At 36.6% G+C, this 25,540-nt stretch overlaps 3 protein-coding genes across 5 annotated transcripts in view; 2 read left to right on the forward strand and 1 right to left on the reverse strand.

The window, feature by feature from the left end:
* LOC114357169 (uncharacterized) overlaps positions 1-4,580 on the forward strand; it is a 28,626-nt gene extending 24,046 nt beyond the window's left edge. For 2 of the 3 annotated variants that reach the window (XR_003656279.1, XR_003656280.1), the window contains exons 2-4: positions 1,911-2,002; positions 2,883-3,581; positions 3,785-4,580. Coding sequence is in view for 1 of the 3 variants with exons in the window: in XM_028310668.1 (XP_028166469.1) it covers positions 1,911-2,002; positions 2,883-3,411 (621 nt within the window). In the remaining 2 variants the exon portion in view is untranslated. Of the gene's footprint in view, positions 1-1,910; positions 2,003-2,882; positions 3,582-3,784 lie in introns of those variants that run through there. The other variant, XM_028310668.1, reaches the window with a different exon arrangement.
* A 1,081-nt stretch (positions 4,581-5,661) lies between these two features.
* Positions 5,662-12,605, reverse strand: Zip88E (Zinc/iron regulated transporter-related protein 88E). The gene is made up of 4 exons (XM_028310666.1): positions 11,908-12,605; positions 6,937-7,149; positions 6,287-6,443; positions 5,662-5,877 (listed from the first exon to the last, which is right to left on the reverse strand). The coding sequence occupies exons 1-4, from the start codon at positions 12,451-12,453 to the stop codon at positions 5,861-5,863; spliced, it is 933 nt and encodes a 310-aa protein (XP_028166467.1). The 5' UTR covers positions 12,454-12,605; the 3' UTR covers positions 5,662-5,860.
* Positions 12,606-14,717: 2,112 nt separating this feature from the next.
* LOC114357165 (uncharacterized) overlaps positions 14,718-25,540 on the forward strand; it is an 85,901-nt gene continuing 75,078 nt past the window's right edge. The window contains exon 1 of the mRNA XM_028310664.1: positions 14,718-14,807. Within this exon, the coding sequence (XP_028166465.1) occupies positions 14,718-14,807 (90 nt within the window). The remainder of the gene's footprint in view (positions 14,808-25,540) is intronic.

Consider the following 25,540-nt stretch of genomic DNA (forward strand, 5'->3'; position numbering starts at 1 on the left):
GATCTGTGCTGTTACGGTTTTCGTATAAATCGCGTCGCCATTGTTTGTGATGTTTAGGTGCGCGCGCGCAAGTGAGGTGATTGAAAGATATAGGTCGCGGCGATGCCATAACAAAACTTGATACGAACTCGAAGATATAATACCATGGGTTAAACTCTTTATTTTTAATGTTTTCTTTCTGCATTTTTTATAAATTTTCAAGTTTTTAGCTCTCATAATACCTACCTATCCGGCTATCCGTGTCTGTTTATACCTAAGTATGATTTAAACTGCATAATCTTAAATTCAGTTTACAATTACGTGTAATCTTCGGGTCGATAAAATGTAGGTAACTCAAAATAAAACATAAAATAGTTAAATAGTCCTAGTGTGCTGTGCTTGAAATTAGATGATAGGATTACGATATAGATCAAACTTTCTTTTTCTATAAAATGTCGCCTTAACTTTTATCACTTACATTTTTATTATGCTTCTCCACTATCGAGTTTCAATCGTAACGTAGGTAGACTGTTTTGACGCGCGTAACTCAAACCCCATGTTTTGTCTGATCAAAACAACTCAAGTCTTTTGATTTGAAATTAAAACACAACCTAAATTCAACCTTTATCCTTTACAATACGTTGGATGTTCCATTGGCTTTGAAACATAGTTTTGTTTGGCCGCCCAGTTTTGTAAGCATCATCCGTATGAAAACAAATTATTGGACTGTTGGATTGTTGATTAAACAGTGGTAAGTTAATCTGTGGGATTGAGTTGTAGCCGCCATGTTTTGGCGGAGCGGCGCCATCTTTTGACGAGTAGCCAAATATTTTTTATTAGTAAACCTTTTTTCGCACAGTTGGCAACACATTTACCTAACTACCCTATAGTTATTTTTTTTATTTAGTAGTTACAAAGCTTTGGTAGTGAACATTCTTTCCCCGATTAAAATAAACTGTAAATATTATAAATCTATCTTTTCGAATTATTGTAGAAGAGATTTTTCCTTTTTATAATAATGGTAAGTGTTATTTTGTGTACTTTGTTAAAGCTCTTGAATCAGTTTGACTGAAATAACTTATTTAGTACTTTATTAACTATTCAACCCTAATATATCTCAGTCACATAGCTTGATTGGCACGTTTTTTAACTTGACTGGTGTTTTGCAATTCTTACTCGTAAATCGTAATAAATAAGTATTATTGTTATGAACTGCCAAGTTCTTTCTAACATGGTTATGTAAAATAAGATTTGTTCTGAATACTTTTAGGGCATGAATTAGAATGAAAGTTTTTTTAGCTTATAACTTTATATTACTGAAGTACATTTACACAAAGGTGCACGTTTAATCTAGAGAGCCTCTGTGTGGTCATAAAAGAAAATTGCGGTGGCCACACTATAGCTTATTGTTTTATGGCCGCTGTAAAATAGGGCCTCGACAATGTTTCAATCGTTCCATGTGCTTGATGTCTTGATAAAAAGAAACTCACTTCTTTGTCCTCTTTCCTAGTAATACATGAACTTTATAGGTATTACAAGCTTTTATTTTGTTCACCTGTCCCGCTAATCTTGCAAGTAAAATTAGACCAGATGCATTATAATAATTGACAGTTTTAGCAACTTTATAAGAATGCCCGTTTTCACCATTAATGGCTAATTTTAAGTGAAAACTAAATTCCTGATAAGTGTTTAATAGGGGTCACTGAAAAATTAAGTATTGATGGTGAAAAAGGGCATAAGCATCTATACTGACCACTGTGATAATATCGCAACTATTTGATGAATCGTTCGTCACTTCGTCCCATCCCAATAGTCACTAACATCCTAGCTGGTATATTAATGTACAGTGTGTAAGTGCCCTGGAAAGGGCCTATGTACTAATTAATTATTTTATTTGATTTGTATTTTATGGTAGTTTCTCCTCATTCCAGGTGCTGTGTGGTGCAGTGGCGGGCGCGGGCGAAATGGTCGGGAACGTAAGCCGCGTGCGTCGCTCGCCGCAGCCCTACCATCACCGCGTGATGTGAGTACCAATCATCATCATCATCATCTCAGCCATAGGACGTCCGCTGCTGAACAAAGGCCTGCCGCAATGCTTTCTGTTGGGAACCGATACGTGGACCAACCTCTTTTTGATATTCTCTATGTTTTTATACTTTTTTTACTCTTTTTGATACCTTTTGTTTAGTTTTGAAGTTGATGTTTTTGATGGGTGTCATACTTGCTATGGGGTGATAGCCGTTGTGGGCATTTATTGCTGAAATACATCTTCATTTTAAAACGAAGGTTTTTCTTATCTCTGCACGCCCGAGCGGCTGTCCGCTACACTTTCCATGTTGCCCGGTTGGTAGCGGCCTGCGTCCAGCGCCTTCCTGCTACCTTTATGATGTCGTCGGTCCACCTCGTGGGTGGACGTCCCACGCTGCACTATTTTCATTCATTCTATACTATTCCAAGGAAATACCATACGAATGAAAGTAATATTTCATTGCTAAATCAGATTTTATATGCCCAACATAAAATGGTCACTACATGGTGCACATACACATGAGTTGCTACTTTATTGAAATGCGAACAACTGTATGTCATACAAAATTGACTGCAACCTGACTGCACTGAGAATGCAATAAGCAGTTCGTTCGTTCGTTTTTTCCACAAAGACATCATTCAGGCATTCAGGCACCTCCCGCGACCTTCACCAGATCGTCGGTCCACCTAGTGGGAAAGCCGCCCACACTACTGTCTTTCGGCTCGTGGTCGCTACTCGAGGACTTTTCTGTCCCAGTGGCCATCAGCTCTACGAGCTATGTGCCCCGCCCACTGCGGGTTATGTCAGTCGTTTGTTATACTTAAACCAAATAGTAACTAACAGTTTCTAAAACCTGAATCTTGGTATTTTCCAGGACGGACGAGGAGCTGGACGCGACGGCGGCGTGGAAACGCTCGCACTGGCGCGAGATGCAGAGCGTCCTCAGGACTGAGGGCGCCAAGAAGGACGTCGTGGAGTGCTGCCCCTCCATCGGCGAGATGGTCGCCAAGAAGGGCGGCAGAACCTTCAGCGGCCTCTACGTAGAACTGTACGAGGACGGCGAGAACAAGCAGAGGCTCTACGAGCTCTCTTGCGCTCCCGAAGTCGTCGACAAGCCCTGTCGCTTCGTCGACGCTCGGCTGTACAACCAGTCGAGGTGCGTTCAAATATACTCTTACTCGTACGCGTTAGTGCGGTACACGGCCGCCACCGAAATGCCCCACCAAAAGACTAAAGGACACATATCAGTGCCAGGCTCCGGCGGGTGGTCGATGGACTACGTGAAAGTGCGCGCAGGGTGCGAGTGCCAAATTACCTCGAAGAGGAACCGAGCCCACAAGAAGAGGGAGCGGCATCGGCAAAGGAGGAAAAATAGGAAGCTAGAAGAAGAGGAAGAGACCTGACCACAGGCTCTAGTGCTAGTGAAATCCAGTGGGACATTGAACAAATTTACGTGGAGTCTTCCCGATTTAGTATTACCAGACCGATAGTTCTAGCGTCAGGTTTTTTATTCATAGCAACATCTTTTTCTTAGTTACTTCGCTGTTAACTTCTATACTATGTGTAACATTATCAGTACCTCTAGTAGGAAAAACTTTCGAGTTCGTTTCGTTGCGTATTCAAAGTGTCATCGAAAAATTTTGTATGAAAAATTAAACAGCGCCCCCTAGGGCGGCTATAATATAGGGGGCGCTGTTTAATTTTTCATACAAAATTTTTCGATGACACTTTGAATACGCAACGAAACGAACTCGAAAGTTTTTCCTACTAGAGGTACAGATGCTAGATCGATCAGGTCGCTACGCATGTTACCGATGTCAAGCGTGGACTTGTAGGTACTATCGGTTGATGTATTTTACTGTATTTATTTTCAAAAATTGTCTATTTAATTACGCTTCTTGTTTTAGTCTTGCGTAGTCGTACTCTTACGGAACTCCGATACTTTACAGTGCCTCGTGAAACTTAGTGCCTTGGTATTATTAATGTGAAATCAAGTATTTTAAATACGTAAAGTATGGTTAATTATTTAATATTTATTTAAGTGTATCCAGATTGTAATTGTATAAAATTGTAAACTGTTACTAGCATCTGTATAAGCTCAGTTTATTAGGATAAACTTGATCTAATTCATAATTCATCACAATTAAAACATACCTATTACCTACCAAGTCAAGAAATATTGTTACAAACATTGTATTGCAGTAACTGCAATAGGTACACTGTAGTAAACTGCAATGCACTTTACCAATTTGCTTCTAGTGCAAGCTCCATTATCACTACAAATGTTTATTAGATCTTGTTTTCATACTACAACTTTCGTAACACAGTCCAGCAACATACAGAATGCTTATTAAAACAAGCCTAAAATACGTATTTATAAATAGTTACCCAAAGTGATCGAGGCGCAAAGCTACCATCGACTTCACAGCGTTTCTCACTTCACCACGATGTTTGTGTTAAGCTAGTTACAGACAGTGCTGTGTGTAAGATTTTGTATGAGAGAACTTACCACTGCACTTGCTGTTAAAATAATCGTAAAATTTTGTGGTTATCATACTTGCCGCTTATTGTTGTATTAAAAAAATAGAATGAACTCTATAATTTTATGAAATATTTGACAAAAAATTGTGAAGTCAGAATAAATTATTTTCATTGACATACGCTCTCTTCGTCACAATAAATTAAGAATATTTATTCAAAGTTTACGAATTATAATTTTTTGTTATTATTTTAACAGTACTTACTTCGTAGGCATAAGTGCATCGAGTCAAAGATCTGTATTATTTTCTATTTTGTAATACTTTTATTGTATTTAAAATTTAATTATTTTAAGAATTAATACATTTATTTATACTGTTTAATACGAGGTATTCCGATATTCAGTATGAATATTAGTTGTATGTAGAAATCGCTTCCATAAAATGTATTGATGTATATAAATATCGCAATAGTATTGTGGACTGAGATTATTTTGTGCATTTAGATGTGTAATAAATAACAAAACGAAAATATTTTTATATGATATTAATAGGACTAAACATTTGCGCCATCTGTTGACGAGTAGCTAAAGTTCATGTAACGCCATTTGTTGACGAATAGCTAAAGGGTTTTTATTGTAACGCCATCTATTGACGAGTAGCATACATGTTATTGTAACGCCATCATCTAATAATTGACGATCAGCATACATATTATTGTAACGCCATCTATTGATGAGTAGTAAAACTTTTTTGTAACACCATCTGTTGATGAGTAGCAAAATTTTTTTATAACGCCATCTATTGACGATTAGTAAAAGTTTTTAACGCCATCTATTGACGCGTAGCAAAAGTTTTTAACGCCATCTAGCGGTAAATCTATGTGTCGTTGTTAGGTTCAGATTCTAACAGTGCCATGTTCATTTATTAATTTTAATATTAATTAATTTAATAATAAAGTTACATGCAGTTAAATCCCTTCTCAATAAATTGTTTACTGTTATTTAATCCTTCTACAATGATCTAATTTAGTAAATTAGCTTACACATTTCTATTGTACTTAGAAAAAACAATTTTCCAATGTTAAAAGATTTTAGTTGCATGAATATCAGTCCTATATCATCACAAACTGTACATTTATTGTTGACAGAAGCAGTCTTAATAAAGTAAAATGCGGAAATAGCAAAATTGTTTTATTGTCATTAAGAATAATATCAGTCTTAAGTAATATAGGTATGTACTTATTGCTAGTTTATAAAATACACACAATTATTATGTTTATCAACATACGAATCAACTTAACAATTAGGTAGCTAGGTACTAACTATTCCATTTTGACAGTCATACAAATCTCACAACAGTGGTACCGCCAGCATTACACAGCATCGTGATCTGAAAACATAAAAAGTTATTTTATTTGGCGATTCATATTTTATTATCATTCAGTAGACTTTTTAATAGTCAAAAACGCTGGTGTCAGACTTGGAGTCAGCAAAGGCGTCTGTTATAGCTCAATTGGACACCTTAAGCCCTTAAGGATCGACCAAACTAACGCGATCACACGCGATCAGCCGGCGTGCAGCGATGGCGATCAATGCATTTAAGTCTGGTCGCCATCGCTGCACGCCGGCTGATCGCGTGTGATCGCGTTGGTTTGGCCGAACCTATAATTATGCTGGATAAGCTGCCAAAGAGCGAGGCGAGCTAGCCGTCTCTGCTTTTAGTTATGCCAGCTAGCTCGCTCACGCGGCAACACTGCTCAGTCTCTTAAATACCAAAAAAGGGAGCTAAGAAGACTCACCTAAATACATAGTGGTCAAGTACATAACAGCAAAGCCGACGGCGACCGAGACGAACTGAGCGGCGCCTGCGCTGCGCTTGCGTTCGTGCCAACTAGCTCGCTCGCGTGGCAACACTTCGCTCACTGTCACGTACAGGAGAGTTCCGGCTGCTAGCGCCTGAAAAGATAATAATTAAAGTTATAGTTTTTCTCCAAAATCACTACAGATGGGTTCGTAAGATTCTTAAAGAAATTATTTCATATTAAGCTGCGTAAAAGGGATCGCCAGGGAGTCCTTATCAGTCTTCAGTCTCCAAGTCAGCCCCAAAAGATACTCATTTCAAAAACTAACTAGGTAGGTGGGTACTTAATGAGCAGAATAGGAATTGCCCGAGTCCTTAAAATCCTTTACAATGTCCAGCTAGCCTAGAATACGTAAACCGATAATTATAATCTCATCGTAGATTTTAAACGACAAAGATAAACGCCATCTACTCATAGCGAGTGGCAAAAGTTGTTTGTAACGCCATCTGTCGACAAGTGGCAAAAGCATTTTTGGAACGCCATCTATTGACGAGCAGCAAAAGCTTAATTTATCGATAAAAGACCGTTAAATCGTGGTGCGCATCTGGGGCTAGGCCGGTACCCAAAAAAAAGTTATTTCACTTTACCTGCATGATAGGGATCGCCATAGAGTCCTTCACAGCCTGCACAGTGTCCAGCCCGGCTCCCAGCCCGATGCCAGCCACGGAGCCGCCGCTGAACAGCAGAACGCAGACAATGTGCGCGCATAGCCGGCCCGGTGCGCTTGCGCTCAGCTCTGCACCGAGGCAGAAGGCGACTACGAACTTGTGCGACGCTACTGCCCCGAGGAGAAGCAAGACCTGGAAGGAAAACGAACACTTCTATGTACAAATCTGGCTTTGTCTATGGCCTAGCATATAAATTATTTTGTGATCAAAGCTTACTCAGCTTACGCCTCCCGCCTTAAGTGAAGCAGCAAATCGAATGCACAGCGTTGAATAGAGCTCTGTGATTGGTTTGTCACCCTGTACGTCCACGCTTACTGTGAGACTTCATAGTAATGGTTGTGAATACGGGTGTTAAAGTCCAAAGTAAACGTAGAGCTCCACCATTACAAACTTCACTTTCTGCTCCTCATCTGGGAATCAAACCCATGCCCATTGTCTATTGAAAACAAGGCCAAATGACTATGTGTCTGATTAATCTTTTTCCTCATCGAAGTTCCTTTTAAAATCCCCGATCCTGAATGTCATTCAGTGACTTCTAAGTATCCTGTCACGTCATTCAAAGACAAGCTGATCAGAATAAAAATTGTGTTAAAGAGCGAGCGCACTCCATTATTCGAATCACGTACATAAAGACGAAATACCTACGTCTAATAACAACATGAAAATTGATCTCATTACATGATATGACTTTTTCTTCAATGTTTAGATGCATGGTAACGACTGAGGACTAGTGTCCGAATCGTCATATCAAATCGGAACACGGCATAACAGAATCATTGTCGTTTTTCAGCTTACACTGTGCATGCCGCCTGGCGACTAAACCTCAACCATAATATCATCGATGTAACCCCACTCTGATTTTAACTTTGAACACTATAGAAGAAAATTGACCCAATCAGGGACCCCTAGCAGGCTCCATGTTATAGGTTTATGTCTATTAAATGGGACCATTCCCACCTCATTCCCACCACTGCAACTCCTATGTAGCCAGGATCTACAGCTAGACCGCCATAAAAACCCAACCAATGAAGGTCAAGTTTGCCCCGGGGGAAAGTTTAAACTGTCATTGGACCCGCAACGAAATTGATCAGAAGAACAGTGGAGGAGTTCGAAATTTCATTAAGGTTAAGGTTTGACTTCCCTCCATTGCAAAGCGGATGACAGATTATGTCTATTAAGTGAGAACCTTTGTAATACCACAGATAATATAATACTAGGTAATACCAACATGGAGCAATAAAGAATTTGAATTTGTAAATCCTACTTGATTTTACAATAATGTCCCGGCATGGCAGCGACCCATAATACTAGACCTAATTCAACCACAAACTGCCATGTTTCGGGTAGCTATACATAAGTACCTATTTGGCACGTTTTCCTGATGCTTAATTTAAGACTCATGCCCGTTTTCACCATCAATCCCTAATTTTTAAGTGACCTCTATGGTAATAACATAACAGGAATTCTGTTGTCGTAGGAGTCACTTAAAAATTAGGGATTGATGGTGAAATCGGCCATCAATCACTCACATTCTCATACTCGTAAATATTTACCCATTGTGTAAGTATGTTGTTAAATAAAAACAGATATATTTTAAATAATACGGTATTAATTTAATTCACTATCCCGTGAAAAATATCCTTAAAGTAAGAAAAACAAGTATTTATCAAAAACAGTTCCCTTTTATCACAATGCCCGGTAAAAAACCTTGATTTACCCGCACCCACATTTAATCTCAACTTTACTCATACCCACTTCCGGTGCATTATTAAATAACTAGTTAATATATGCTTCAAACCTATCGCATTAGAGTTCAAATTGCACTACACTAGATCATAATCTAATNACCCACTTCCGGTGCATTATTAAATAACTAGTTAATATATGCTTCAAACCTATCGCATTAGAGTTCAAATTGCACTACACTAGATCATAATCTAATAAATGCAATCAAAATGCATTGATAAGGACACATATTTATTGATAAACACCTATTACTGGTAATTTACACAAGTCTTCAGTATCTAAGGAATAGAAACGTTTTATTTAGACGAGGCTTTACAACAATAAAATTAATTAGGTATTTTATTTGATACTAGCTTTCCGCCCGCGTGGAATTTTGTTTGTCACAGAAAAACTTTATCGCGTCCCTGTTTCAAAAACCGGGATAAAAACTATCCTATGTCCTATTCCCGGGACTCAAACTATCTCTATGCCAAATGTCATCAAGAGGTTCAGTGGTTTAGGCGTGAAAGCAAGACAGACAGACAGACAGAGTTACCTTCGCATTTATACTATTAGTATAGATAATATACATTTCTAATAATTAATTAGGTATAGACGGAGACATTATTGTGTATAAGGTATACTTTACATTATAGTATATTTTTGTTACAAATTATTTTTAAGTGCCATATCGTTTAAAAATAAAGCTTTCTTTACAAATGTAGAGTCGCGGCTTTAATTTGCCCTGTGTCTCTGTAGAAACTGACTAAAGAGAACCTTACAATGCCATGGGTCACTAAATAATATGAACTGGTTCAGTCAGTCAACAGGCACAGTCGGAACAGGGGGAACGGTGCCAGACTGAACAAGACAGTTTCAGCCTTTACAAAGATCGCAGTGCCATCCTCTATAAATGGGGCTACCTTTTCTTTTTTATTATTTACTAGCTTTTGCCCGCGGTTTCACCCACGTGAAGTTTAGTTTGTCACAGATCGTCATAAATTATAGCCTTTATGTTATTCTGGGTTATAAACAATAATACTGTAAAGTTTCATCAAAATCCGTTAAGTAGTTTTTGCGTGAAAGAGTAACAAACACCCAAACATCCAGACATCCAGGCATCCACACAAACTTTCGCATTTATAATATTAGTAGGATAGTAGGACTATATTTTGACGTTCATAAGTGCCACTTGTGGTCTAAACTGAATAAATATTTTTGATTTTTATTTTAAATGAATTATCAAAAACTTTACGTAACATGTTTTTAACATTCAATTTCATAATTCATATTTAAATTGCAAACAAAAACGATAACTTGTCGTACTTATATTGGATATCTATCTAATATTATGACTTAGGTATTTCTATATCTTTAATAACAAAAGAATAGATACGATTGACCCAAATTTTAATTGCATGATAGTACACGGTCCTTGTGTTTATCACTGATAACAGTTTCCACCATTACCTGTGTAATTGTTTAAAAAATTCAATTAATTGTCTGCTGAAAATTCATAAATAGTCTAGTTTTCAAAGTAAGAAATAACAATGTACTTATACTGATAAATGAATATTGATTCCAAAGGCCAATTTTATTGATCTTATATTTTTAATTTTAAACAATTTATCAATCGACGGGGTCAAGATTTTTATATTGTTTAACTGCTATTATTAAAGTAAACAATGAACTTCTAGATGCAGGCCGCTACCATCCGGGCGATGTGGAAATCATTGGAGGCCTACCTATATTCAGCAGTAAACGTCCTGTGGCGGAAATTATGATGATGATGAATTGAAATTTCTAGGGCACCATTGAAAGAAAGAAAAATATTGCACAAATAAATAAGCTAGCACCCATAACACAAGCATATTAGTTGTTTACTTTGGGGCTAAATGACGCTGTGTGATATTGTCCAAAGGTTTCTTAATTAAATTTACAACTGAAAGAACTCACAGTCTCAGGTATGTAACCAATGAGCTACACGTACAGGAACATCGACTACCTTGTATTGTTTCTTGTGAAAAACTATGTTCAAAATCAGTTTTAGTAATCGCTATGAGCAGCTGAACGGACCCTTAAACAATAACCCATTAAAAGCAAGGTCGGTAAAAGGCCGCACTACAATGACCCGTGGCATTAAGCTTGCATCTAGTCTACATTTGAGACTGGATCAAGGAAGTGTTTGAAGGCCACTTAAACCGTACCTTATATGCGCTCTGGGACGAAATAAGGTAAGCTTCGATATCGTGAGCCACATTTGGGTCCAGCCTTGTGTAATTAAACATAGAAATACCTAATATACAGGTCCTTACCTCGAACAGTTTTTGAAAAATCAAGAGTTGCTACTTGCAAAAAATGTTGGCACACCCTGTATCAATTTAATAGTGACGTTATAAAACAATAGAATCTACGCTACCGAACTGGATAATAATTTATTAAATTCAATGAATTCAGAACAAGATAAATCTTTAAAAGTAAGGTTGTTCTGTCATATAATTTTAACTACGATCTACCGTCTTAAGAGATGGCATATAAAACGAAATGGCTTATTTATTTACGGTAACATGAACATTCAAAGTTCTTAATTAAGTATTATTGTATTATTAACTAGCTTTCCGCCCGCGGCTTCGCGCGCGTGGACCCCTGAATCCTATGTTTTTCCAAAATAAAATTTAGCCTATGTTACTCGTGGATAATGTAGCTTTCGAATGGTGAAAGAATTTTTAAACACGGTCCAGTAGTTTTTGAGCCTATTCATTACAACCAAACAAACAAACAAAGTTTTCCTCTTTATAATATTAGTGTAGATGTTGCATGATAATGAGCACACGATTAACCCACTCATGTAATTTTAATTCGTGTGTTATCATATAGTTTTGTTTCACACTGAAACTACGATAAAGTAGTGTAATTCGACATTTGATAGTAATTATAAAATTCAATGATAACAGAAGTTAGGCAAGATGAAATAATATTGCTGTAATGAATGACACAATATTTCCATCCTTATTAATCCTTAAGCTTTTTGTATGTAAGTAGATTGACCTTATTTTTGAGCAGAATTTGATATTAATTGAATTAATTAGAGAAATTACCTATACAGCAGCCTGCAAAACGATAACAATAAACAATGGGTATAAATATAAACAAGGATAATCGTACCTGCGAAGCATCCTCCTGTAGACCAATCGCGAGCCCTTCCAACACGCTGTGTACAAACAAAGCACACAGCAGCCCTATGACCCCTGAGGAGCTCTTATTGCAAGGCGCCGTGTGGCTCACATGGCACATCCTGGGGTTGGCTGCATCCCCACAACACCTATCCACCATCTCGGCATCGTCCACCCCTCTCATATTCCTCTCACCGCGCAGCAAACTCGTCCCCTCATTGCTCCCATACGTCTGCCTATGAGGATCGTTCCCTGGCCCATAAAACAAATGAACCAGCTCATCCACCAAGTAAACTATGAAGAAACCAACACACAGCAGCAGTTCCGAATAATTCGGCAACTTCTCCCTCGCTTCTGGCAGCATGTGAACCACAGAAGTGGATAGAAGCACGCCACCCCCAAAACAAAGGAGGCACGATATCAACAAAGGATGCTTCTGTCTGGTTCCCTCTGAAAATCCTGCGGGAATCATCCCAAACACGAAGCTGCCCAAACCCAGGACTAGCATCGAAATTGCCTTCGCCGTGGTCAACTCCATCTTGTATTTTTAACGCACTAGCAAGTCACTTATCAGTTTTATTTACACTTATTATCTCGCACAAACCCACGTGTATTTTATCAAATTCAAAATATTACATACTGACGACTACACTGGTGCGGTTGTAACGTCTGAATGGGGCAAACGCAGTTATCGGGGATATGTTCAACACACCGTATCTTCCACTCGGATAGAAACACTTAGCTCTACTTTCTTTGTAATAAAGTACACATTTGAATAGCAACGTTTGTTACAATTGTGAAATAAACTCGGCAAGTTGCGCACGCGTGACCAGTTTAAGATGACCCGCGTACTGACAATTTTAATGTGACCAATGAAGGCGAATAAAGTTCTAATTTGGTTGGATAGTGGACAAAGAAGGTATTAATAAAAATCAGATGGAGGTAGATTTCAATTACGTGTTTTTCATTTGTTTGTTTTAAATGCGTTCGATTTTTAAATTTTCTAATTTTGGTTTCACATCCGTAGTTAGTTTTTTTTTTAGTTTTTTGTCTAGCTAGGTTATTTAACTTATTTAACTATTTAGTTAAATTATTTAACTAAAACACCAAAAATAACATTTTAACATAATTTTGTCAATGGCTGACTTCGCTTCTATTACAGCACGTTTAGTGAATAGATTAGAAAAAAAAAAGATAAAAGATCATTTATTTATACTCGTTGCCACAAGATGTCAGAGAGTCGGAAACGAGGACATCATTTAAAATGAGAGTACGTAAACACCTTTCCACATGATTGCGTAATATTGTTTATTTATTTATCACATACTAGCTGACCCGGCGAACTTCGTACCGCCTTAGCGTAGAGATTTTCTTAATATTTTTTTCCGTAAGAACCATCCTTGGACTTCCACAAACATTTAAAAAAAAGAATTATCGAAATCGGTTCAGCCGTTCACACGTGATGCCGTGACAACGCGAAACGGGTTTCATTTTTATATATATAGATTATAATGGTATTATATGTTAATTATATTTATTTATATTATATGATTGTATGTATCTGTATATATGTATGTATATGTATGTACGTATGTAGGTATATGTATCTTAAATATTATATCAATTAAAAATTTAACTTCAATTTTAACTTCTACCCTTCTACCTCTACCTTCGCACACACAGCTTTCTGCATAACCCAGGGGTCGACTGGCTGAGAATGCTTAAATAGCATTAAGTCCACCTTTTGTACTATTTTATTGTGCAATAAAGTTTTATAATAATAATAATTTATTCACCGAGACAAGGTAATACAACAAGGTAGATGTTACTTATCTTTGTTTCTCCTTAGGCTTTGTCTGCATGGGTTTCAGTGTGGTTTCAGTCTTTCATGCATTTTGTTTACTAAATTATTTAATAACGTTAATCAACTTGCATCGTCTGCACAAAAAAGGTAGGTAAGCAATAAATGGCCGAATGTAGAGATTGTTTACATCGATGTGTTAGTTAAGTTTATTGAAAATGTATAAGAACAGTCCCTGGCGATAACCGTACTATGACTTTGTTTGTCGGAAACATTCACTTCAAAACCTGTGATTGCCGATTCAATCTACATTTCTAGCTCGACCAAATATAGCATACCAGTAAAGGTTCGGCCAAACCAACGCGATCACACGCGATCAGCCGGCGTGCAGCGATGGCGACCAGACTTAAATGCGCTGCACGCCGGCTGATCGCGTGTGATCGCGTTGGTTTGACCGAACCTTTAGTAGTTTTCACCGAGATACCAAACCAATGGTGATTCCCACAGTCTACTGACTCACTGTGATTCATTGACGACTGCTGACACTTAGTTGTTAAGTATCGACTGACATGACTCAATGGAGTACTTCTTAATAATATTTAAACAGCTGAATGTTAGCCTTACCGTACATAAATAATAATAGGGTCTGTGTTTAACTGCAGTCTATGCCTAAATGTAAATGCAGTTAAGTGGATCGGTTCGGTCTTTGATCAATTAGTGAAGATCCTGGTTCTGAAATGGTAACAAAATGACAAATCAGAATGATTTCTTAGGTTGAAATTGGATTGATTTTAGCGTAGGATTTTAGGACCAAAACTTGGACGAAAAAGTTTAGTGTCCTCTCTATTTGTACTAGGTAAAACTACATGGTTAAACTTCTTTTATTTTTCTGTAATAATGTCAAATCCGTGACAGAATAATATAGTCTCACCTGTCAAGTGTTTGATTAAAAACAACCAACTATTGACTAAACCAAAAAAATAAAGTGGATTTTTAACAATATGAACGAGCTGCTTCAAGAACATGGATGTTCCAACGTATTTTCAATTCCTGAAGGTCTCAGAGAGCTGATGTGCGATATATCTCGAGAAGTTAGTGTTTAATCAAACTTATAACCATAAATCTTGGCTACATCACATCCTTAGTTCAGATATTCCATCATGGTTACAGCTCCTCTTGGAACTTCTGACCACTGCCTGGTGAAAACTGTATCGACATACTCACCATCCGATCGTGGCCCTTGTGGAGTAAGACGAGTATGGCGATACAAGTCACCAGATTGGGACGAGATGCGTCAGTTTTTCGCATCTTTCCCTTGGAGGCCGGCATGCTTTTCTTCTCGAGACCCAACGAGTTGCGCCGATGCTATAACANATTTTTCCACTATCCTGATGTTCTGGTAGAACCGTTCTGCTTATTCCTCACTGTAATCACCCAGATTATGGGAGAACGTGTCCAAATGGCTATTGTTAAAAAAAATTAATACTCAAATTAGATCCTTATGTGTTAAATTTTTCAAACAACCAATTCTGAAAAGTCTGGTGCTCTATGACTCCCCAAATATTGTTTGATTACTAAAACAAAGCTTAGCCATGCTTCAGATTCAATTTGTGTTATGTGGTTTACAAATACAGTGTCTTAATAAGAGTACGGATTTGCGGTCAATCGAATTTATTTTTTCCGTATTCAAACGGACGTTTCAGGACGTAAAAGACTTTAAATTGGCTGACTTTTGATCATTTTAGTGATTAGAAAGCTCAGTTCATATCTTTGGCTATCCAAATTGAAGTCCTTTACGTCCAGCTTGACTCCAGTATGGCAAAGAGTCTTCACGAGTCTTGCAGACGATATTGGACCCCCAATATTTATTATTTTATGGAAGTTTTATAAGACAGTATGCTTGGTAGGTTTTTATCACTACCTCCGTGATCTTATTTCTTTGCTTTTGTAAGTTTAAAAGCCAAATATTAACAAAAACTGTTGGGATTGTAAACGCAAGGTTTTCATAATGAACTCATATTTTTGAGACAAAAAAGCTCTTTAAAAATTAATTTAAAAGACACAAACTGTTAATTTCAAGGTCTAGTAGCTGATTACTAAATTGTTGTAACCACAACTACACTAATACATGAGTAGAAAATAAAACTTAGTGGGTATAATCAAATTAATATAAGTTTAGGGAGGGTAGTTTAATTTTTTTCATTGATTTCTTGTGTCTCGTTTATCTCAAGAACCAGAGTCAATCCAAAGAAAGTAAATGCACACCATTTATGTCTAATACAAGTATTTACAAAATCCATTAACAAAATAGATGCCGCAGATTTTTTTATTTTTTTTGTTCCGCAGTGTAATAGCTCCTACTTACGTCACCGCAATTTTTGTTACTAACAGGCTTAGAGAAGTAAACGGGTTTGTTAATGAACATCTTTTTTTACAAGCTTTAAATATTGACTTCACTTGTTAGTATGTGTGGGACAAATCTTGCAACTGAATTTAAGACCAGTTCTCCTCAACCGATTGAGCTGAAATTTGGTATACTTATGTAAGTACGATGACAATGCAATATTATGGTACCATTGAGCTGGTCTGATGATGGAGTCGGGAGGTGGCCATAGGAACGCCTAAAGAAAACGGCGGAAACTCATCGAGTTTGGGTTCGTTGGATTTGTCTTTTCGAGCACTTTAGTGTTAGATAATGTCCAGGGTCCTGAGATTAAGATATAACTAAAAAGTGTAAAATAAAATAATAATAAAAATAAACTTTTTTAAAAACAAGCTTTTATTCTGAATTTCGAAAGCTTGTAGCGCAAACAGATAAAAAAGAGGAATAAATTCCATGCGCGATACAAGCTTTCGAAATTCAGAATAAAAGCTTGTTTTTAAAAAAGTTTATTTTTATTATTATTTTATTAACTTCTGGTTGCAATTAGGCATATTAAAAATCTAATGTAGAATCCATTTTGCTCTACATGTAACATATTAATTTCCCAAAAATAAAAACGCTTCATAGAATGTTCAGTTTCTCTGATAGATAAATCTCAAATAAACTATTACACCCGGTTTCACAAACATCACTATGAGGTCTCAAGTGCGCGTGGACGCACTCGGTCACACACGAACCAATCACAGAGCTCAATTCAACGCTATACGTTCGATTTGCTGCTTCACTTAAGCAAAGATCGTTTGTGAATACGGGTGTTAAAGACTTAAGTGGTGAAACTGGCCCTAAAAGTTTCAGAGATTATCTCTTCTTATACTCCATTATCTTAGTAAAGATCCTCCCATTCTCTATAGCGTGGATTATACAACAATAGCGCCCGTATTCCCCTGTTTAGACAAAGCTAGTTGATTTGTAGCTACCCCCGAATTCTGATGTGGTTAAAGGTCGCATGTGGCTCGCCGACCAATTTTAATTGCCTGTCACCGTACCCGTGGTCTGGTGATTAGAAAATTTGAATTTGTAGGCAAATTCAAAATTTCTAGATAAGATAGATCTTAACGACAATATGTAGGTATAGTAGATTTGGGTTTTCGTTGCACATTACCTTAATTATAACACCATTAAGCTCATACATAGTTCTAATTTGTAACTTGAGTATTGTTTTATTAGCGACAGATTTGCCTTGGGCAGCACGATCTTCAAACTCTCTCCATATAAAATTTTATTCGTCACAATAAATATTTTTTCGTCTGCCACCAGGGCACAGCCTCTTATAAACACTTTGCTTCAAAGCCCGGTAAACCCAACGCTCTTAGAACGTATATCGAATGGTGGTATCAACTCCCCAATTAAGAATTTATTGTGTCGATAAAGATATGTTTTCAGTTTCAGAGAGCCTCATTAAAACTCAAAGCTGTGTTTTTCTGTGAACAGTCTTGTTATCAACAAGCCCTATGTGCCTCGAAAAGCTTCGTTTTAGGAACATTTTAAGATGTTAACTCATTTATCTGGGGCTCTGACGTTTGGCAAGACAATAAGTCTTGGTGATGGATTGATGTTGTTCCGTTACTGATATATTGTTAGGAAAAACCCGAGGGAATCGTTATGTCATGTCTAAATTATGTTATGATGCTATCAATGAATTTATTATCAGGAAAACTTTTAGGCGTAACTTTTATCCCATCTTTATGATATCCCTAGTGACTGAGCTTTTGACTGAAAATATTTTGGGAGCAAGGAGACAGTTGAGTCTCTATTTCTATATTATTTTAAAGTACTGCTAATCTACTCGTATTAGTTTTTTCTACATTAGTATTGTGCCACTTGTAATTATTTGTAACAATTTAAAGTCCGATTTTAAGAAGTTACAACATTGGTTGTAGCTTTAAATTAAAACAAAAAAGCACTAGTTTGTTTTAATCTAAGGTTGTTCTCCATTGTCTTATCAAGAAAATGGAGCTTTATGTAATTTGAAATAATATAAAATAAGTTTTTATCGTAGGATGTCAATTTCAAAACAATTACCTATTTTCACACAATATTTTCCTTTACAATCGAGTTGTTTTCAATGAAGGGAACGACATGAAAACGAAATCAATCTATTACAGGGCTGTACCGTTTTATCAGCTCCCAGTTAAGTAAGTTGTGATCTCTCATGAAAGGCTCCCGAGGCTTCAGCTGAGGCCACTTCTCACTAAAGTATTTTTCCATCGGTTTCAAATAAACATTTTTATCGAAGTAAGCCTACTAGTGATGTCCTAATTTCATTCATATCGATAAATATAGAGATTTTTTTGTACTTTCGTGCAAATCAGAGTTTATTACTTAATTGTTCCAAGCTTAGCACAACTTTTCTGAACGTGTGCCATGGAGCTTATCTTAGTATCAAGTGACGTAGGGTTTTACGGTCGCCTCTCGTACTATTACTATTTTGTGGTAATATGTACTTTAAAAACTTTTATCTACTGTGGCGTCATGTTAGCTTGAAAAAATTTCATAGTGTCATGGGCCAGCTTACGTCAATAACTTGCCCTACTAGTCACACCGAAACGATTAACACGTTACTCGTTGGGAAAAAAATCCCATTAATTAGTCACACTGTTGCTCGTTATGACATTTTATTGTTTCCTTAAAAAGAAATGATGTACCTACGAGTTAACTACTCGTATAGGTAACTCAACAATTTTCCTGACACGTGTTGCAAGTAGGGCCCATAACCTAATGTTCTTATTGTATTACAAAGCGATGAAAAATGATCCTATCGTTATTTTCGCAAGTCGCAACCTCTCAGTGCTATAAAACTTCGATATCGACATGTTTCTTCTACATCCCTAGCCTAGTCGATAGATCCCGCCATAATAACACGTCGCCTCTATATACATATACGTATACAAAAAGGTGTGTTTGTCCCGGGACAACCCAATTTTGGACAATCCACATGTATTTACATTAACCTAATAACTGCCCCCGCTGCCGCCCTGAGTAAATATTTCTTTCGGAAGATGATGTATTGTGTAGGTTCCTTTAATTTAATCGATTTGTTTGAATTCAATTCTGTTAAAGATATACCGCTTGTTTATTGAACAAATTGAGTTTCGCCAATAAATTGGTTTACATAAGCCTAGTACTGTTGTGTAAATATTTCTCTTTATACAACTTTAAATACTTTTTAGACCCGTTCCAACTCTTGCTAGATCATCACTCCATTTATAAAACAAAGTCGTTTTTCTGTCTATCCCTATGTATGCTTAGATCTTTAAAACTACGAGACAGATTTTGATGCGGTGTTTTTTTTAAATATAGAGTGATTCAAGAGGAAGGTTTTTAAGTATAAATTGTACCAGTGCGAAGCAGGGCCGGGTCGCTACTTCTTTATAAATAAATCACCAATCTATAGGTAGGTACTTAAGTGACTAATCACAAGAAACACTGAGTTGAAATCGATAAGTTTATTCTAGACTTTGCAGAAGTAAGTGACGATTTTTTTAATGCAATTCAGCATTGAGTCAGTCCGTAAAGCTAGCGATGTTGGTACTTACATTGCAGTGTGTTGCACAAAAGTTTAATGCGATGCTCCATCAATTTCGATGAACATAGATATTAAGATTTCTATTCTAAAATGGTGCAAACTATTTTTAAACCTGCAATTAAAAAAAGGTGTTTTTTTTTTTCAAAAAGGCGTTGTTTCCGAATACTGGCACGAAAGAATCATGGTCGAGTGGGTCCTAACCTGATACTTGGTATACCAATATCGCAAAAAGGACCATTAGCTTAACGCGGTTGAGCAACCGGCTTAATTAGAAGATCCACTTAACCCTTCCTTGCCGAGGCTGGCTATCTTGCCCCTACTTGGGGCAATTTTTCGCTGAGCCATGATGAAAGTGTACCTTACGGTTGATTAGCTGGGGCTAGCGAGGTTAATTGAATTAGGACTATCCTTAGCAATTTTCGTACTGAAAAAAATCCAAATGACACTGAGTTAATGTTTTTATTTGTGAAAATGATTTCGTATTTAAAATATTCAAATTTATTGCAGAAATAACTAAGCTACATATACTAACGTTGGAGAATAAAGAATTTGTTTTGAATTTGAAAAAATTGAAACATCTTTGTATTAAACGGCCACTAAAAATACTAGGTTTAAGAGTTTGGAAACTTAAGTTCTTTTCATCAGTATAATGGTCCATTAATAAAGTAAGTAATTATAAACTTTGAAATGCTGCTTCAATTTATTGCAATTAATATTTCAAAGTAATTCTAAACTTAACCCTTCCACTGCAGTTGTCGAATATTGGAAGCAACTTTACGAGCGCTCGGGACCGTTTGACCGGTAAGTAATTAGCAAGTTAGGTAAATGTGATCGGAGTTAGTGCAGGGCGCCAGTTTTATTACTTAAGGCGGTAGTTTCTATGCAAAATTTTACATACTTTCACTGTAAAATTTCACAAACATCAACGACTTCTTTTGTACTCGTACAAAGGACTTAAAAGTATGCCGTTTACCTCTTTTAAATTACTACTGGAGCTACTTCAGGGTTGCTACTCACAAAGCGGACCAGCTTTAGCTCCCAGTTTAAAATACCTAAGGACAAATACAACTGAGACATTTCCAGAATACATAAACTGTACAGCCAAGTCCACATATTCAAGAGCCAGTGAAATCCAGATACATTTTAATAACTTAAGCTATCAAACCGGTCCTTAAGCGCTGCAATGCAGCAAATACTCCGTTAACCCCTCGCCTGCAATCGCCCGAATATTCCGAATATTGGCACTATTGAAACTATTGGCAGTAACTTTTCGAGTATCGGAAAATGTTGGAGAGACTGCAGTTTCGTCCGCCGAGATTATAAGTCAATATAAAATTGAGCTCGCTGAAGCCGGCAACCATATTTTTAAAACAAACTTTCGTGAAATTGCGAAATATATTTTTGTTGAGCTGGGTGAAGTAGGGCAGGGTATATTTTTGTAACCGTGCTTAATTAGTGTTAAATTGTTATTTTTTGTGTTTCTGTGGACTTCATTTCCACAAATTTTACCTTTCCAGCATCTGTCTTTATGTCATAATTCCGAAATAAGTAAACAAATAAAGATGATTCACTTACATTTACATGTTTTATTTAAGAATCCATCAGGTGAAGTCTAAAACAAAATCAATACTTTTGCATGCAGACTCATGCAGTAGCATAGTAATTACTTAAAATCATATCAATATATTTTATCCTTTACACTGTTGTATGTTAGCCTGAAGTAAGTTGACCTCAATAAAATAGTCCGTAGCATACACACGCCCTTAGGTAAAATCAGGTCATGCGTCCATTAATTAAAACAAAACCAAAATAACGCGGTATCATTAAAAAATCTGTTACAAACTTTTAATGAAAGCTAAAAGCGCATGCGAGGTCCCACGCAGCTAATAACGGGTACAGTCAGAGGCAAAAGTGCTACAAACTCTCTCCCTTATCTCGTAAGAGGCACTACGGACTTTTTGTAGTACAGTCGAGTCTCGAGTCGAGTGGAACCGTGACTTGGCACGAAGAACGCTTTACGAATGGCACAGACGAAAAAGATGCGTATTTGAAAGCAAAAAGAACAACAAAAGAATTTTAGTGCGTAGAATTACGAGTCAAAAATATATACAACGTAAGGCATAATTTTCCGCAATTGTATTATACCCAGTTATTTATATTGTACATACTCGTTACGTTACATGAATATAGCTAACAAAAGTATCAAGCGAACGGAGTCTTGGTAACAAACAAGTTAGTAAATTAACCGCGAAACGCCCTCTGGGAAACTCCGCGAAACCAAGCTAATGTGGAATCATAATTTGATTACACTGGTTCTAATAGAAAGGCAGCTTTGTGCGAGCTACCCATCTCGCCTTAATTTGTACTACGTTTGAGGAGTCAATGTCTCTAGTAGAGAACTCTATCTTTAGTCGGATTTGCGACAGGTTGAATTGTGGTGAACCTATTTCTAAAACAGGCAGCTCAGCTGGAGGGCTTAGCGAGAGTTTTAAAATTTGTGCACTATAAATCTTTTAGGAGAAGGCACAACTCTTTAAAAAAATATGACGGTCTTTAACTTGACCACTTTAACTTGGTTAGCTAGTTATAACTATGGCTTTTACCAAGTTCGTTCGTTTCCACCAAAAGACTTCGACTGCTAGCCAAAGGCCTCCCCAAAGAATTTTTGCCATACCAAGTGCGCTGGTGTTTTGTGATGTCTTATGATACCCTTTAAAAAACCAATTACCCCGCTGCATCCAACAAATTCGTGGCAGTTCTCAAAAATTTGCAACAGCCCCTCAATTTGGACCCACGTGGCGCCCCCTAGAGCTCTTGCGGGAATCAACTTTACTCGGAACGGAGCAATTTTGAGAGGTATTCCCGCAAAATTTCGTAATCGGGAGGGAAACTTCTTCCTCGTGGCGGGAAATCTGCTTGCGTTGGAATTATTTTTGTGCGGCGACACGTTTGGCATCCCATTTTATTATTCAGTTTAAAGGTTATGCAGTCAAGTTTATGGGTTGGCGTTATGGCTTTATATTTTTTCATTTGCGTTATAACGGTGCAGAGTCTGGCATATGCTGAATATTATGTTATAATTTAAACACCGTGATTTATTCTATCCTTTACTTCTCTGAGAAGATTTTTTATTCATTTTATTTATTATTTCGTGTAATTTAAATGTTTGTACACACATTATAATCTTGTAAACATTCATGAAATGCAATAAATATTTTTGACTTTGACTTTGACTTTCTTTCACAAAAGATACTCGTACGTGTCGCCGCATATTCGCATAATATAGAGTCCCTTAATTATGCTACCAACAATTTAATTGCAGTCATTATGTGTATCTTACGCCTCTACATTAAATTTTACGTAAAGTACAAAATTAAATTAAACATTATATTTTATTAAGCTTATAACAACTACTAAAATAGCCACTTAATCTTAATTAAGTACGGTTTGCTACATATTCAGAGGTAATGGAATTCGATATTACTTGAGTTAATATGATATCATCTAAGTAAGTAATACATAATCCCCGTAACAAATTGAGGTACCGACCTATATTTAGTAGGCAGAAGATCTTTAGACACTAGAAACGAAAATTTCGTTACTAGTGTAAAAATAAAATATACAAATAAAATTTTAGAATAAAGTTATATTAACATGCTGATCCTTGGGGAAGGCAGCAGCAATGGATTTGGTTTAAACGAACGAACGATGATCAATATTGACAGAAGACGATGGCGATGACGTGCACGAAACTTATAAAAAATAATTGGAAAAGTGTTTTTTGTGCAGTATCTATACAAAATGCTATACAATATCAAATATCACTCGACATTATTGGCAGAAATTGATTAAATACGAAAAGATAAGATATTTGATATCGACATACATACATAATCACATTTGTAAGAATTTGTTTGTTTATACTCTTATTTATATGGTTATGGAGGGGAAAATGGGGAGCCTAATTTAGCGGTTCCCTCTGACGCTATTATGTGGAAGGCGTAACCAACGGGAACCATAAATGTTAATAGCTGTTCCTACATTTGTTCCTTTGTCTTAACAGTTGGGAACATCGTCATAGCGTAGGAAAACAAATATTAGGTACCTCTATTATTATAAAGAGGTAAAGTTAAGTTACCTAGTTATTTGCAGAGTTATTTGCAGATAGTGATGTCTGGAACTACTGAAATGATTTTAAAAGTACCTTAATTATGTGTTAATTACCGTTGGAAAGCTACATTCCTAACTGGACATAGGCTGAAGTTTAAATCCACGCGAGAGAAACTTATACCCGTTTTCACCATCAATTCCTAATTTTTAAGTGACCCCTATGGTAACACATAACAGGAATTTTGCTTTCAAAGGGGTCACTTAAAAATTAGGAATTGATGGTGAAAACAGGCATTATTGTAATATATAAAAAACTAGCGGCCGCCCGCGACTTCGTACGCGTGAATCCCGTTTTTCCCGCTAATTCCCGTTCCCGTGGGAATTTCGGAAATTCCTTTCTTAGTGCACCTCTACGGTACCTAAGCTACGTCCCTTCCTAATTTCAAGTGCCTACGTTTAGCCGTTTAGGCTGTGCGTTGATCTGTCAGTCAGTCAGTCAGTTTCTCCTTTTATACATATATTTAGAAGATATAAAAAATAAATACCTACATACTCATATCTGAATACGACTATGTATTTATTACACACATTATTGGATTTCTTACTTAAAAAGTGTTTTAATATACGGGGAAGGTGATACCTACACCGAACTAATTCTTAACTGTTAGAACAAGAAGCAACAACTGATTTTATTACTTGTCATTGCTTTTTTAAAACTCAAATTAACATAAAAGTATCTTGAGGGTACAAAGGTGGGGGATGTCTGGAATTATGGATAAGAAAAAGTAGACTCATTATGTTTCTCAAACTAATCCACCTTTGAGCGATTAATTTAAAATTTAAATAGTGTGGTCAATAGATGAACTTTTTTGGTAAATTAAGACCTAAGTACGTAAGTATACGAGCAAAAGTACTTAGGAGTCTTTAGATAATAAAGTGATAATAGTGAGTGAGTGAAGATAAGTTACAAACTAGCCTAGAAAAAGTATATAGGCAATATTAATAATTAATTTTGTTAGTACGTCATCTAGCCATGCAATGAATATCAAAACTTAGTGACTTGGGTTATTATTATATGTTTATTTAAGGGTTTTCTTAAGGTCTTAAGCATGAAGATAGATACGTCCATGCGACAATTTTTACAAGAAGAGGAGTATTTTGAGGCAATCAAATTTAAAACCGCATACGGAATCTTATATCGTGCTACAAGAAAATCTGTATTCAAATCAGGGATGTTATGGATAATATGAAGTTTCGGTTATGGATACGGTTACGGATATTAGAATAATATTATACCGGTTACGGTTACGGATATGAAATCATTTCGGATTATCCGAAAGTTTCGGCTAATTTCGGTTAGGGATATTAGAATTTTAAAAATGTAAAATTCAATTAGCAAGACGCTGCGCGACCCATATAGCCACTTTGTGTACTATGACGGCAGTCGGCACCTATGATTATTTAACAACAGGCGGGGATATCAGATTGTGCCAGGTAATGCCAGACAAGTAACAAATATTAAAAAAACATTAAGATTTAGACTCCGCCTTTATCCGAAACTTATGAATCGGTTTCGGTTACGGTTACGGATATTTTTTATTTCGAATATCCGATAGTTTCGGTTACGGTTACGGATATCCATAACATCCCTGATTCAAATTGTAGTTTTGAAGTTTCAATAAGGATCTAAGTTCTATTGGGCTGATTCCAAGCTCTCTAGCTCTCCGTAAACATGATGTTTAACA

This window comes from Ostrinia furnacalis, unplaced genomic scaffold (assembly GCF_004193835.3).
Source record: "Ostrinia furnacalis isolate ACB-3 unplaced genomic scaffold, ASM419383v2 OfSCF3056, whole genome shotgun sequence".
In the NCBI taxonomy this organism is placed as follows: Eukaryota; Metazoa; Arthropoda; class Insecta; order Lepidoptera; family Crambidae; genus Ostrinia; species Ostrinia furnacalis.